Source organism: Anomaloglossus baeobatrachus, chromosome 9 (assembly GCF_048569485.1).
Source record: "Anomaloglossus baeobatrachus isolate aAnoBae1 chromosome 9, aAnoBae1.hap1, whole genome shotgun sequence".
NCBI classification, from domain to species: domain Eukaryota; kingdom Metazoa; phylum Chordata; class Amphibia; order Anura; family Aromobatidae; genus Anomaloglossus; species Anomaloglossus baeobatrachus.
Window position 1 is genome coordinate 221,113,500 of NC_134361.1, and position 15,697 is coordinate 221,129,196.

A 15,697-nucleotide genomic window follows, 5' to 3' on the forward strand; every position below is an offset into this window, starting at 1 on the left:
TTGCTCCATTGGGAGACCCAGACGATTGGGACGTCCAAAAGCTGTCCCTGGGTGGGTAAAGAAATACCTCATGTTAGAGCTGCAAGACAGCCTTCCCCTACGGGGAGGCAACTGCCGCCTGCAGGACTCTTCTACCTAGGCTGGCGTCCGCCGAAGCATAGGTATGCACCTGATAATGTTTGGTGAAAGTGTGCAGACTCGACCAGGTAGCTGCCTGGCACACCTGTTGAGCCGTAGCCTGGTGCCGTGATGCCCAGGACGCATCCACGGCTCTGGTAGAATGGGCCTTCAGCCCTGATGAAACCGGAAGCCCAGTAGAAGGGTAGGCTTCAAGGATTGGTTCCTTGATCCATTGAGCCAGGGTGGATGTTGCAGCCTGCGATCCCTTGCGCTGACCAGTGACAAGGACAAAGAGTGCATCCGAGCGGCGCAGGAGCGCCGTGCGGGAATGTAGATTCTGGGTGCTCTACACCAGATCCAACAATGCAAAGCCATTACATATCGATGAAATGGATAAAAGGAAGGTAAGGAGATATCCTGATTGTGATAAAAAGGGAATACCACCTTAGGGAGAAACCCTGGGATCGGACGCAGCTCTACCTTATCTTGGTGAACACCAGGAAGGGAGCTTTGGATGACCGCGCTGCTAGTTCGGACACTCTCCGAAAAGACGTGACCGCTACCAGAAAGACCACTTTCTGTGAAAGTCGCGAAAGTGAAAAACATCCCTCAGAGGCTCGAAGGTCGGCTCCTAGAGAGCAATTAATACCCTGTGCAGATCCCATGGGTCTGACGGCCTCTTGTACGGAGGGACAATGTGACAACCCCCCTGCAGGAACGTGCGTACCTGAGGAAGTCGTACTAGGCGCTTCTGAAAGAATACTGACAGCGCTGCGACTTGTCCTTTAAGGGAGCCGAGCGACAAACCTTTTCCCAATCCAGATGCAGGAAGGGGGGAAAAAGGAGACAATGCAAATGGCCAGGGAGACACTCCCTAAGCAGAGCACCAAGCTAAGAATAACTTCCACGTCTTGTGGTAGATTTTTGGCAGACGTCGGCTTCCTAGCCCGTCTCATGGTGACAATGACGTCTTGAGAGAATCCTGAAGACGCTAGGATCTCGGACTCGATGGCCGCACAGGCCGGATCAGGGCCGTAGAATTCAGTGGAAAGAACGGCCCTTGGGACAGTAAGTCTGGCCAGTCTGAGAGTGCCCATGGTTGGCCGAACAAGAGATGCCACAGAACCGGGACCACGACCTCCTCGGTCAGTCTGGGACGACGAGGATGGCGCGGCGGCAAGCGGAGCTGAGCTTGCGTAGCACTCTGGGCAACAGTGCCAGAGTAGAAAACACATAGGGTAGCTGGAACTGCGACCAATCCCGAACTAGGGCGCCTGCCGCCAGAGCTCTTTACTCTTGAGACCGTGCCATGAAAATCGGGACTTTGTTGTTGTGCCGAGACGCCATTAGGTCGACGTCCGGCATCTCCCAGCGGCTACAGATTTCCTGACACCATACTGGGTGCAGAGACCATTCCCCTGCGTCCATGCCCAGGCGACTGAGGAAGTCTGCTTCCCAATTTTCTACGCCCGGGATGTGAACTGCGGATATGGTGGATGCTCTGTCCTCCACCCACATCAGAATCCGCCGGATTGCCTGGTAGGCTTGGCGATGCGTGTTCCGCCTTGGTGGGCGATGTCTGCCACCGCTGTGGAATTGTCCGACTGAATTCGGATCTGATTTCCTTCCAGCCACTGCTGAAAGGCTTGCAGTGCTGAAGGATGGACTCCTCTGAAGAGAGTCCTTGACCGTCTGAGAAGGGAAACGTTCCTTTCTAGGGACGTCGACTCCCCAACCCATTGGCAAAGCATGTCCCATTGAAGTGGACGCAGATGAAACTGCGCGAAAGTGACTGCCTCTGCATGAGGCGTCTTAAGGGGTGTGACTGGCCTTGAAGGAGAGACTGCACCCCCGATTGTAGTGAACGCTGCTTGTCCAGCGGAAGCTTCACTATCGCTGAGGGAGTGTGAAACTCCGTGCCCAGATATGACAGCGATTGGGTCGGTGCCCGATGTAACCTTGAAAAGTTGATGATCCACCCGAAACTCTGGAGAGTCTCCAGCGCCACGTTCAGGCTGTGTCGGCATGCCTCTTGAGAGGGTGGCTTGACAAGTGGATCGTCCCAGTAAGGATCACAGAGTGACCCTGAGAGTGCAGGACTGCTCCCACTGCTGCCCTGAACTTGGTGAAAACCCGTAGGGCTGTCGCCAGACCGAAGGGCAGTGGTACGCACTGAAGATGCTTGTCTTCAATAACGAAACGTAGCAAACGCTGGTGCTCTGGAGCAATCGGCACGTGGAGATAAGCATCCTGATGTCTATTGATGCTAGGAAATCTCATTGAGACATTGAGGCAATGACGGAGCGGAGGGTTACATCCGGAACCGCCTGGCCTTCACGTGCTTGGTGAGCAGGTTTAGGTCCAGAACTGAACGGAAAAAGTCACCCTTTTTTTTGGCACCCCAATAAGATTGGAGGAAAAAACCGTGTCTTGCTCCTGAAGAGGAACAGGGATTACCACTCCTTCTGCCTGCAGAAGAGCATCGGCTCGGTGGCTATCCTGTACACGTGAGACACAATGTCTCTCACCCACCGGTCTGTGACCTGTGGCAGCTAAATGTACCCAGAAGCGGGAGATTCTGCCCCCAACCGCGGATGCGGAGAGAGAGAGAGCTGAAATACATGAGGAGATCGCCTTGGTAGCGGTTCCTCCTGCTGCCTTCCTTGGGCGTGAATGAGCCCGGCCGGAATCTGAGCCCCTCTGAGCCTTTTGAGCCCTTTTAGACGAGGACCATTGGGACTTGCCCGAGCCTGGGAAGGACCAACCTCGACTGTCCCCCCAGGACAGCATTACTAGGGTAAGTCGCAATGCAGACATTGCGAGGTTAAGGACACCGCCTGCGGCACAGATGTACATGTGCTCAAGAGCAGCTGCGCAAGACCAGCTGAAATAGGTTAGAGTGCCCATACGGCTGCGAATGCCGGAGCAACCGACACGCTGATAGCTACACAGACAGATTTCAACCAGAGGTCTATCTGTCTGTCAATGGCATCTTTAAGTGAATTCCCATCTCCACTGTAACTATGGATCTAGCCGCAAGCCTGGAGATTGGGGGATCCACCTTTGGACCCTGGGTCCAGTGCTTTACCACGTCAGGGTAAAGGGATAACGTGCATCCTTAATACGTTTGGAGAAAACGTTTATCTGGTAAGCGTGGTGTTTCTGAACTGCGTCTCTGAAGTCAGCGTGGCCAGAAAAAGTACTCAATCTATGCATGAGTACTGAAAAAGGATTTCTCCTGCTGTGAAGCTGACTCCTCCACTGGGGGAGCTGAGGGAGAAATATGCAACATTCCATTGATGGACGCTATAAGATCATTCACTATGGCGTCACCATCCGGTGTATCCGGATTGAGAGCGGTGTCAGGACCAAAGCCCTGATCAGCTACGTCTGCCTCATCATACAGAGAGTCCTCCTGCTGGGACCTTGACCAGTGATGAAGCCGAGTGCCGCACCCAGCGAGCTAGCTTAGGCTGTCTGGGACTGCCGTCCGTGTCAGAGCCTTCACGCTGGAATGCCTGGGACCCCCCCGGAGCACTGAGTGCGTTCCAAATGAGGGTGGCCAGGGAGAATTAATCAAGATTGCCCATGGCCTGTCTGGACTGCAAAGTCTCCATCCCATGACAATCTCCGTCCCTGTCCCTGGACAGGGTTCACAGGTGGTTCCTTTGGCCACCTCTAGTAGAGACCCCGGCTGACCAAGTGCTACAGGGGAGCATTGCACACAATGGGGGTCAGTGGAACCTGCCGGTGGAACAGTATCACATGCAGGAAAAGCAGCATAGAAGGCCTGTGTTGCTTTTTTGCTGCTGTATTCTAGTCATCTATGCAATGTAAAGCATACAAGCATAAACACTTCAGCACATGCAATACAAGCAGCATAGAAAGCCTGTGCCTTGGCACCCTTGCTTTTTTGCTGCTGTTGTCCAGCCATCTAGGAGAATATAGCCAAGAGTAGCGACCGTACAGTGCAATGTATAACATACAAGCATATATACAAATAAACACTTCAGCCCATGCAATACAAGCAGCATAGAAAGCCTGTGCCTTAGCACCCTTGCTTTTTTGCTGCTGTTATCTCGCCATCTAGGAGGGCATATAGCCAAGAGTAGCGACAGTACAGTGCAATGTATAGCATACAAGCATAAGTACAAATAAACACTTCAGCACATGCAATACAAGCAGCCTAGAAAGCCTGTGCCTTAGCACTCTTGCTTTTCTGCTGCTGTTATCTCGCCATCTAGGAGGGCATATAGCCAAAGATAGCGACCTACAGTGCAGAGTATAGTATACAAGCATCAAATACAAATGGACACTGCGGTATTTTGTGGGGTCAGCACTTCAGGTGCTGCTTACCGCCCGCCTATAACGCGGGTATGTGGTCGCCAGAGCCCTGTGTTGGTTGCCCAGAGCATGTCTCCGTTCCCCAGCTCGGACTGCGTGCAGGAATGGCTGCCGGCGTCCTTCTCCAGCTCGTGTGACGAGGGGCGGGCCGTGGGCGTGCCCCAGACAAGAGCGGGAAACTGGCGTCCCACTGTGTCCAGTGAAGGGGGCTGGAGAATGCAAAGCAGACTCCAGCCCTCTGTGCTGACTGTCTGTACAGCGTCCCGCCTCTCCCCTGACTGGCAGGGCTGGAGGCGGGAACGAAACGAAAACTAGGCCGCAAAGCCGGGGACTCAAGTAATAAGCGCGGCCGTCCATGTGCACGGCCCGCGCGGAAGTCCCCGGCGCACCACAAGTCCCAGCCGCGCCACAATGTAAAAAACACCCAGCAGCGGCCGGCGCGGCAGTTCCCAATACATAAATTCACTCAGCTAAGCTGCAGTGAATAATAGCACGAGCGCACCGCGCTGTTACCCCCGGCGCACTAACACTCCCAGCAATGCTGGTGTGTGTGTGCGCGCTTACCCGGGGACACAGAGTACCTTAATGTAGCAGGGCCCTGTCCCTGAAGATACTCAGCTCCATATCCAGCAGGTTCTCTGGGTCTGTGGATGGAGCCCGGTCTCAGTGCCTGGAGACCTGTAAGATCCCACTTCACCAGAGCCCTCAGGGGGATGGGGAAGGAAAGCAGCATGTGGGCTCCAGCCTCCGTACCCGCAATGGGTACCTCAACCTTACAAACCGCAAGTGGGGTGAGAAGGGAGCATGCTGGGGGCCCCATATGGGCCCACTTTTCTTCCAACCGACATAGTCAGCAGCTGCTGCTGACTAAAAACAGTGGAGCTATGCGTGGATGTCTGACCTCCTTCGCACAAAGCAGAAAACTGGTGAGCCAGGGATCCCACTGGGGGTGTATAGCCAGAAGGGGAGGGGCCTTACACTTTTTAGTGTAATGCTTTGTGTGGCCTCCGGAGGCAGTAGCTATACACCAATCGTCTGGGTCTCCCAATGGAGCGACGAAGAAATTGGGCAAGGCAAAAGGCCAGGGAGAAATACCCTGAGCAGAGCACCACGACAGGAAAATTTTCCACGTCCTGTGGTAGATCTTGGCGGACGCTGGTTTCCTAGCTTGTCTCATAGTGGCAATGACGTCTTGAGATAACCCTGAGGACGCTAGGATCCAGGACTCAATGGCCACACAGTCAGGTTGAGGGCCGCAGAATTCAGATGGAAAAACGGCCCTTGAGATAGCAAGTCTGGTCGGTCTGGTAGTGCCCACGGTTGGCCGACCGTGAGATGCCACAGATCCGGGTACCACGACCGCCTCGGCCAGTCTGGAGCGACGAGGATGACGCGGCGGCAGTCGGCCCTGATCTTGCGTAACACTCTGGGAAACAGTGCCAGCGGAGGAAACACATAAGGGAGCTGAAACTGCGACCAATCCTGAACTAAGGCGTCTGCCGCCAGAGCTCTGGGATCTTGAGACCGTGCCATGAACGCCGGTACCTTGTTGTTGTGCCGGGACGCCATGAGGTCGACGTCCGGCACCCCCCAGCGGCAACAGATCTCCTGAAACACGTCCGGGTGAAGGGACCATTCCCCTGCGTCCATGCCCTGGCGACTGAGATAATCTGCTTCCCAGTTTTCCACGCCTGGAATGTGAACTGCAGAAATGGTGGAGGCCGTGGCTTCCACCCACGTCAAAATCCGCCGGACTTCCTGGAAGGCTTGCCGACTGCGTGTGCCGCCTTGGTGGTTGATGTATGCCACCGCTGTGGAATTGTCCGACTGAATTCTGATCTGCTTGCCTTCCAGCCACTGCTGGAACGCTTTCAGGGCAAGATACACTGCCCGTATTTCCAGAACATTGATCTGAAGCGAGGACTCTTGCTGGGTCCACGTACCCTGAGCCCTGTGGTGGAGAAAAACCGCTCCCCACCCTGATAGACTCGCGTCCGTCGTGACCACCTCCCAGGATGGGGGTAGGAAGGATTTCCCTTTCGATAATGAAGTGGGAAGAAGCCACCACCGAAGGGAAGCTTTGGTCGCCTGCGAGAGGGAGACGTTCCTGTCGAGGGACGTCGGCTTCCTGTCCCATTTGCGTAGGATGTCCCATTGAAGAGGACGCAGGTGAAACTGCGCGAAAGGAACTGCCTCCATTGCTGCCACCATCTTCCCCAGGAAGTGCATGAGGCGCCTCAAGGTGTGTGACCGACCTTGAAGGAGAGATTGTACCCCTGTCTGTAGTGACCGCTGCTTGATCAGCGGAAGCTTCACTATCGCTGAGAGGGTATGAAACTCCATGCCAAGGTATGTCAGCGATTGGGCCGGTGTCAGATTTGACTTTGGAAAATTGATGATCCACCCGAAACTCTGGAGAGTCTCCAGGGTAGCGTCGAGGCTGTGTTGGCATGCCTCTAGAGAGGGTGCCTTGATCAACAGATCGTCCAAGTACGGGATCACCGAGTGACCCTGAGAGTGGAGGACCGCTACTACAGTAGCCATAACCTTGGTGAAAACCCGTGGGGCTGTTGCCAGGCCGAACGGCAGTGCCACGAACTGCAGGTGTTCGTTTCCTATGGCGAAGCGCAAGAAGCGCTGGTGCTCTGGAGCAATCGGTACGTGGAGATAAGCCTCTTTGATATCGATCGATGCAAGGAAAGCTCCCTGGGACATTGAGGCGATGACGGAGCGGAGGGATTCCATCCGGAACCGCCTGGTCTTTACGTGTTTGTTGAGAAGTTTCAGGTCCAGGACAGGTCGGAAAGACCCGTCCTTCTTTGGGACCACAAACAAGTTGGAGTAAAAACCGTGGCCCTGTTGCTGAAGAGGAACAGGGACCACCACTCCTTCTGCCTTCAGAATGCCCAGCGCCTGCAGAAGAGCCTCGGCTCGCTCGGGAGGCGGGAATGACCTGAAGAATCGAGTCGGGGGACGAGAGGTGAACTCTATCTTGTAACCGTGAGACAGAATGTCTCTCACCCAACGGTCTTTTACCCGTGGCAGCCAGGTGTCGCAAAAGCGGGAGAGCCTGCCACCGACCGAGGATGCGGAGTGAGGATGCCGAAAGTCATGAGGAAGCCGCTTTGGTAGCGGCACCTCCTGTGGTCTTTTTAGGACGTGACTTAGACCGCCATGCATCAGAGTTCCTTTGATCTTTCTGAGGCCTTTTGGACGAGGAGAATTGGGACCTGCCCGCGCCCCGAAAGGACCGAAACCTCGACTGCCCCTTCCTCTGTTGGGGTATGTTCGGTTTGGGCTGGGGTAAGGATGTATCCTTTCCCTTGGATTGTTTGATGATTTCATCCAAACGCTCGCCAAACAATCGGTCGCCAGAAATTGGCAAACTGGTTAAGCGCTTTTTGGAAACAGAATCTGCCTTCCATTCCCGTAGCCACAAGGCCCTGCGGAGTACCACCGAATTGGCGGCTGCAACCGCCGTACGGCTCGCAGAGTCCAGGACAGCATTAATAGCGTAAGACGCAAATGCCGACGTCTGAGTGGTTATGGACGCCACCTGTGGCGCGGACTTGCGTGTGGCTGCGTCAATTTGCGCTTGACCTGCTGAGATAGCTTGTAGCGCCCATACGGCTGCGAATGCTGGAGCAAAAGAAGCGCCGATAGCTTCATAGATGGATTTCAACCAGAGCTCCATCTGGCCTGTCAGTGGCATCTTTGACGTGAAGCCCCATCTTACACTGCAAGTATAGATTCTAGCTGCCAGTCTGGAGATTGGAGGATCACTTTGGGACACTGAGCCCAACCTTTGACCACGTCAGGGGGAAAGGGATAACGTGTATCCTTAAGGCGCTTAGAAAAACGCTTATCTGGACAAGCATGGTGATTCTGGACTGCCTCTCTGAAATCAGAGTGGTCCAGAAAAATACTCGGTGTACGCTTGGGAAACCTGAAAACGGAATTTCTCCTGCTGGGAAGCTGACTCCTCCACCGGAGGAGCTGAGGGAGAAATATCCTGATGGACGCAATAAGGTCGTTCACTATGGCGTCCCCGTCTGGAGTATCAAGATTGAGAGCGGCCTCAGGATCAGAATCCTGATCAGCTACCTCCGCGTCATCAACCAGAGATTCCCCCCTCTGAGACCCTGCACAATATGATGATGTCGAGGGAAAATCTAAGCGAGCTCGCTTAGTCGGTCTGGGGCTGGGGTCTGTGTCAGAACCCTCAGCCTGAGATCCATGAGATACCCCCGGAGGACATTGTTGGTCCAGCTGAGGTGGGCCAGGGAACAAAGATTCAACAGAGTCCCTGTGCTGAGATACCGGCCTGGACTGCAAGGCTTCTAGTATCTTAGCCATAGTCTCAGAGAGTTTTGCAAACTCCGTCCCCCGTCACCTGGACATTGTCAGCAGGTGGCTCCCCCTGGGCCCCTCTTAGCAGAGGCTCCGGCTGAGTAAGTGCCACAGGGGCCGAACAGTGCACACAATGAGGGTCAGTGGAACCTGCCGGTAGTGGGGTCGTACATGCGGCGCAGGCAACATAATAAGCCTGTGTTTTGGCACCCCTGCCTTTCGTGGGCGCCATGCTATTATCTTCCCTGAGTAACACAATAGGGTATATAGCCAGAAATCAACTGTGCACTATACAGTGTAAAATAAACATATAATGCTACACTACTGCACAATGGGGCTAGCACCACAGGTGCTGCTTACCACCCGCCTAAAGCGGTTGTGAGGCCACCAGAGTCCCCTGCCTGGGTAGTCCCAGACTTTGTCCCCCCTCTGCAGGCGTCCGAGGAGCTGACAGGAATGGCTGCCGGCGTCCTGAGGAGAGGAGGGAGCCGTGGGCGTGACCCAGAAAGAGCGGGAACTGGTGCCTGCACTGTGCACAGTGAGGGGAGTGGAGTATGCAAAGCATGCTCCAGCCCTCAGTGCTGCTCGTTCTGTGCAGCGTCCCGCCCTTCCCCTGCCTGTCAGGGCTGTGGGGCGGGAGGAAAGGAAACTAGGCCGCAAAAAGCCGGGGACTCTAGTAATAAACGCGGCCGCCGTAAAAGCGCGGCCGGCGTGAAAGTCCCCGGCGCACTACAAGTCCCAGCCGCGCCGCAGTGTTTCCATGGCCGCGGCGGTCAGTGCGGCAGTCCCTATACATAAACACACTCAGCAACGCTGAGTGTGTAATGGCACAATTTACCCGGTCAGCGCCGTGGTCCCCGGTGCACTAGCACACCCAGCAAAGCTGGAGTGTTGCTGTGCGCTGTCCCCACAGGGATACAGAGTACCTCCAAGTAGCAGGGCCATGTCCCTGAACGATACCCGGCTCCTATCCAGCAGGCTCCACAGGAGTTGTGGATGAAGCACGGTCTCAGTGCCTGGAGGACCGATAGGATCCCACTTCACCCAGAGCCCTGAGGGGGATGGGGAAGGAAAACAGCATGTGGGCTCCAGCCTCCGTACCCGCAATGGATACCTCAACCTTAACAACACCGCCGACAAGAGTGGGGTGAGAAGGGAGCATGCTGGGGGCCCTATATGGGCCCACTTTTCTTCCATCCGACATGGTCAGCAGCTGCTGCTGACTAATCTGTGGAGCAGTGCTGTGCATGTCTGCCTCCTTCGCACAAAGCAAAAACTGAGGAGCCCGTGGGAGCCACGGGGGGTGTATAGGCAGAAGGGGAGGGGCTTTACACTTTTAGTGTAATACTTTGTGCGGCCTCCGGAGGCATAGCCTATACACCCAATTGTCTGGGTCTCCCAATGGAGCGACAAAGAAACAACGGGCGTAGCATTTTTATCTCGAAAACGGAACGAAATAGAGAAAAAAAGTGAATTACAAAGTTGTAGGGCATCATCAATTCAATACGAATCCACACCTTGCATACAGAAATGCTATGATATGAAACCCATGACCCCCCAAAACATTGAATGCTGGTCACGCATATGGCGCTCATTAGTGGCCCCCGTCAGCTACAATGCACATCTGGACTCTGCACAGCATACTGTATCTGGCTGCAATGCACATCTGGCCTCTGCACAGCATACTGTATCTTGCTGCACGCTGTGCAATATGGCAGGTGACACGTTTGCACAAGCATCTGTGATACGTGGTGGTAGGTCCTGCAATGTTGGTGGAGGGGTCGCATACACCTGCTGTTTGATGTGACCTCACAGAAAGAAGTCCAATGGGGTCAGGTCAGGTGAGCGGAGGCCACTCCACACAGCTCCATACCCAATGACTTGTAGGAAGGTCTCCATGAGGTATCGCTTCACGTCCGCAGCCTTGTGAGGTTTACACCTTCTAATCATAGCATTTCTGTATGCAAGGTGTGGATTCCTATTGAATTGATGATGCCCTACAACTTTGTAACTCACTTTTTTTCTCTATCTCGTTCCGTTTTAGAGATAAAAATGCTAACTCCGTTGTTTTCCACCAGGTGGCGCTATAGGTGGTGTCATTGCGTAGCGCATGGCTACTTTACTATACCTAGACACCACTTCTATGCCTATAGCTGCCGCCGTTCTCAAGTTAATGGCAGTGGACAGGATATGGGTGGGCACACTGTATATAGGTGAGGTGTATAAAGGATATGGGTGGACACACTGTATATAGGTGCGGTGTATACAGGAGATGGGTGGACACACTGTATATAGGTGCGGTGTATACAGGAGATGGGTGGACACACTGTATATAGGTGCGGTGTATACAGGATATGGGTGGACACACTGTATATAGGTGCGGTGTATACAGGATATGGGTGGACACACTGTATATAGGTGCGGTGTATACAGGATATGGGTGGACACACTGTATATAGGTGTGGTGTATACAGGATATGGTTGGACACACTGTATATAGGTGCGGTGTATACAGGATATGGTTGGACACACTGTATATAGGTGCGGTGTATACAGGATATGGTTGGACACACTGTATATAGGTGCGGTGTGTACAGGATATGGTTGGACACACTGTATATAGGTGCGGTGTATACAGGATATGGCTGGACACACTGTATATAAGGCTGTTGAGGTCGGGTCTGGAGACCCCTGGCCGGGCCATTTGCTGACCGTGAATCTGATGTGTGACAGTTCTAATACTAATTGTATAAGGTGCAAATTAGTGAAGACAAAACTGTTCGGTGCTCGGGACAAGCATTTTGATGCTTGGAAGTCAATGGGGGACCTGCATTTTTCAGCAAGATTTTCCATAAAAATGCTCGAGTTCCCCATTGACTTCCGTTATACCCAGTAATCGAGTACCAAGCATCAAAATGCTCATTACGAGCACTGAACAGTTCACTCATCACTTCCGCAAATTAACACTAAATATGTAAATGAGGACTCAGCAGCGCAGACAGTTGCTTTTGCCACTCACCAACTTGCGTATACGATCTAGGACCAAATCGACTATCTCCTTTCCGATGGTGTAATGTCCCCGAGCGTAGTTGTTGGCAGCATCTTCCTTTCCTGTGATGAGCTGTTCGGGGTGGAACAGTTGGCGGTATGTGCCGGTGCGCACCTCATCTGTACAGGAACGTATGTGATAAGTAACAACCCGTTATTCTGGGAGATACGCGACGTGATCTGAAGGCAGTGATCAGATCCGAGCTAATCTATATCCCGCCATAACTTCTGCTTTACTTATATATCTGGCTCTTTCTGACAATCAGACACTACTGATCTCTACAATCAAACAGAAATTGTTAGCGCAAATTCACGTATGTGAGGCTTTTCCCAAAATCTACAATTAAAGGGCTCAATTCAGCGGTAAAAATCTGCAGCAGAAATTCAGATGCTGAATGTCACCAGGACGTATCCTTGTCTGTTAATTTTACCTGTGAAAATGTCAGATGCTGGCGTCGCAGCCAAAAAGTACTACTTACCAACCACCGTGGGCTCCAGATCCACAAACACCGCCCTGGGGACATGTTTTCCGGCTCCTGTCTCACTGAAGAATGTGTTGAACGAGTCGTCTCCTCCACCGATGGTTTTATCGCTGGGCATCTGTCCATCGGGCTGAATCCCATGTTCCAGGCAGAAGAGCTCCCAGCATGCATTGCCAATCTGAACTCCGGCCTGGCCCACGTGGATAGAAATGCACTCACGCTGCGAGAAAAACAGATTGCTGCAGTCAATGTCGATGTTCTTTGAAATTTGGAAAACCAATATGTCTTTAAGGCTATGTGCGCACTAGAAATGTGAAGTTTCTCAAGAAAATTTCTTGAGAAACTTCTGCCAGTGAAAGATTTCCGGACCTGCGGAAAAAATCCGCACCAAATCCGCATGCGTTTTTGCCGCGGATTTACCACAGGTTTGTCCCTGCAATAAATAATAAAGATAATCGATAGACAGATAATGGATAGAGGGAAAGATGGATAGATGAATAGATAGATAGATAGAGGGATAGATAGATAGATGAATAGATAGATAGATAGATAGATAGATAGAGGGATAGATAGATAGATAGATAGATAGAGGGATAGATAGAGGGATAGATAGATAGATAGATAGATAGATAGATAGATAGATAGATAGAGGGATAGATAGATAGATAGATAGAGGGATAGATAGATAGATGAATAGATAGATAGATAGAGGGATAGATAGATAGATAGATAGATAGAGGGATAGATAGATAGAGGGATAGATAGATAGAGGGATAGATAGATAGATGAATAGATAGATAGATAGAGGGATAGATAGATAGATGAATAGATAGATAGAGGGATAGATGGATAGATAGATAGATAGATAGATAGAGTGATAGATAGATAGATAGATAGATAGATAGATAGATAGATAGATAGATAGATAGATAGATAGAGGGATAGATAGATAGATGATAGATAGATAGAGGGATAGATAGATAGATAGATGAGAAAAACCTATATAATGTTCCACCTCCCTGCATTTTCTAAGCTTGCACCCTTTAGTGACTTTCATGTGGCACTTAGGCTACTTTCACACCTCCGGTTTCTGCAATGCGGCACAATCCGGCACTTTGCATGAAAATCGCAACCGATTTTTTTTGCTGCCGGTTGCGATTTTCCTGCATAGACTTTAATTAGTGCCGCATTGTGCCGCATGGCCTTGCGTTCCGTCCGGTTTTTGCCGCATGCGGCAGATGTAGCCGATGCGGCGGCCGGATGGAACGTTGCCTGGCACGTTTTTTCGTGCGGCAAAAAAAAAACGCATCGCGCCGCATTCGGCCGATGCGGCGCATTTTTCAATGCATGCCTATGGCGACCGGATGCGGCAATAACCGCATCCGGCCGCCGCATGCGGTTTTTGCCACTGCGCATGCTCAGTACCATGCCGCAAGCGGCAAAAACCGGACTGGCCGCACAGGAAAAACGTATGCAAAGGATGCGGTGTTTTCACCGCATCCGTTGCATAGCTTGCACAGCCGGATTGAGCCGCAGAGCTCAAGCCGGATGTGTGAAAGTAGCCTAAAGGGTGCTTAGCCTTGTATTTAGCCATAAAATAAATAAATAATTAAAAAAAAATGACGTGAGGTCCCCCCATTTTTTGTAGCCAGCTAGGGTAAAGCAGACAGCTGCAGCCTGCAGACCACCGCTGGCAGCTTCACCTTGGCTGATAATCCAAAACAGTGGGCACCCCACGCTGTTATTTTAAATTATATAAATAATTTAAAACAAAAAACGTGGGGTCCCCCCCATATTGGATCACCAGCCAAGGTAAAGCGGACAGCTGGGGTCTGATATTCTCAGACTAGGGAGGTCCACTGTTATCGGACACTCCCCAGCCTAAAAATAGCAGGCCGCAGCCGCCCCAGAAGTGGTGCATCCATTAGACGTGCCAATCCTGGCGCTTTGCCCCAGCTCATCCCGCGCCCTGGTGCGTTGGCAAACGGGGTAATATATGGGGTTGATGCCAGATGTGTAATGTCACCTGGCATCAAGCCCTGGGGTTGGTGAGGTCAGGCGTCTATCAGATACCCGACATCACCAACCCAGTCAGTAATAATTAAAAAATAGACAACAAAAAAAGTTTTATTTGAAAAAACACTCCCCAAAACATTCCCTCTTTAACCAATTTATTGAAAAGAGCACAATCAATTCCACGTCCGGCGTAATCCAATAAGGGGGGGGGGGGGGCACGGCGATCCATACCATAGTCGCTGTCCCAGTCAATGAAAAACAGAATGTTCCCCATTGGCTGGGAGAGCAATGCAGTGACCTGAGCTAACATCAATAGGTCAGCTCAGGTCACTGCAGGGGATGACGAGCGCTGCCATCAGGAGCATAGATGAGATCATTACCTTCTGTGATCATCTCCTGTACTGCTGACGTCAGCGCTGTCACTGACTTATCGCGAGAGCCCGTGACGTCACCACTAGTGACAGTCTCGGGCCGCTCGCGAGACGGGCATAGACAGCAGTGACCGCGGTGACGTCAGGAGGCAGGAGATCGTCACAGCAGGTAATGATCTCACCTCCTGACAGCAGCGATCGTCATCCCCGCGGCTCCCAGCACTGCAGGATGTCAGTGTCTGCCTGCGCTGCCGTGTGACAGGCTGCTGACACTGCGGGCAGACACTGACACTGCAGTGCAGGCAGCCGCGAGGCCGGAGCAGGACACACACTGCACGGGCACCTGGAGGTCGCACGGAAGCGCTTCTGTGCGGCGTCCAGGGAGTGTGACGTGTGTTTACTCTGCTCCTCTTCCTGGCATAATGACATCGCTTCCTGCAAAACCGCAGGCAGCGATGGGCATTACCGCAGGTAAATGGCGGCTATTCCGGGGGTATACCGCACATCATTGCTACCTGCGGAATACCCCCGGAATACCGCAGGTACCTGCGGAAATTAATGGACATGCACATTTTCTCAAGAAAGTTTCTCGAGAAAATTTTCTCAAGAAATTTTCTTGAGAAAAATCCGCACAGTGCGCACAACTATTTTTTTTTCTCATTGAATTTCATGGGAAATGTCTGCACAAAGATTGCAGACATTTCTCAAGAAATTTCCGGGGCAAATCCGCGGGTAAATCCGCGGGAAAAACGGTCTAGTGCGCACATAGCCTAAGGCTGCTGAACGCCGTGTGCACAGGGCCAGCAGCATGCAAATGTGGCCAGTGCCTAATGGTCTTGGGTTCGGGCAGCACCAAGAGGAAACTACCGGACCCACTCTGCCCAGGTCTGAATTTGCAATATTTGCTGTACATTGATGGCAGATGTCCACGCAATGGAGCAGAGACCAAAGAAAGGCAATTTAGCC

The 15,697-nt window shown here is 52.3% G+C and overlaps 1 protein-coding gene across 1 annotated transcript in view; it reads right to left on the minus strand.

Moving 5' to 3' along the window:
* The window catches only part of LOC142251622 (tubulin alpha-3 chain-like), a 68,774-nt gene that overhangs the window by 49,317 nt on the left and 3,760 nt on the right, over positions 1-15,697 (minus strand). The window contains exons 2-3 of the mRNA XM_075324592.1: positions 12,342-12,564; positions 11,834-11,982 (exon numbers count right to left, since the gene is read on the minus strand). Coding sequence (XP_075180707.1) covers positions 11,834-11,982; positions 12,342-12,564 — 372 coding nt within the window. The remainder of the gene's footprint in view (positions 1-11,833; positions 11,983-12,341; positions 12,565-15,697) is intronic.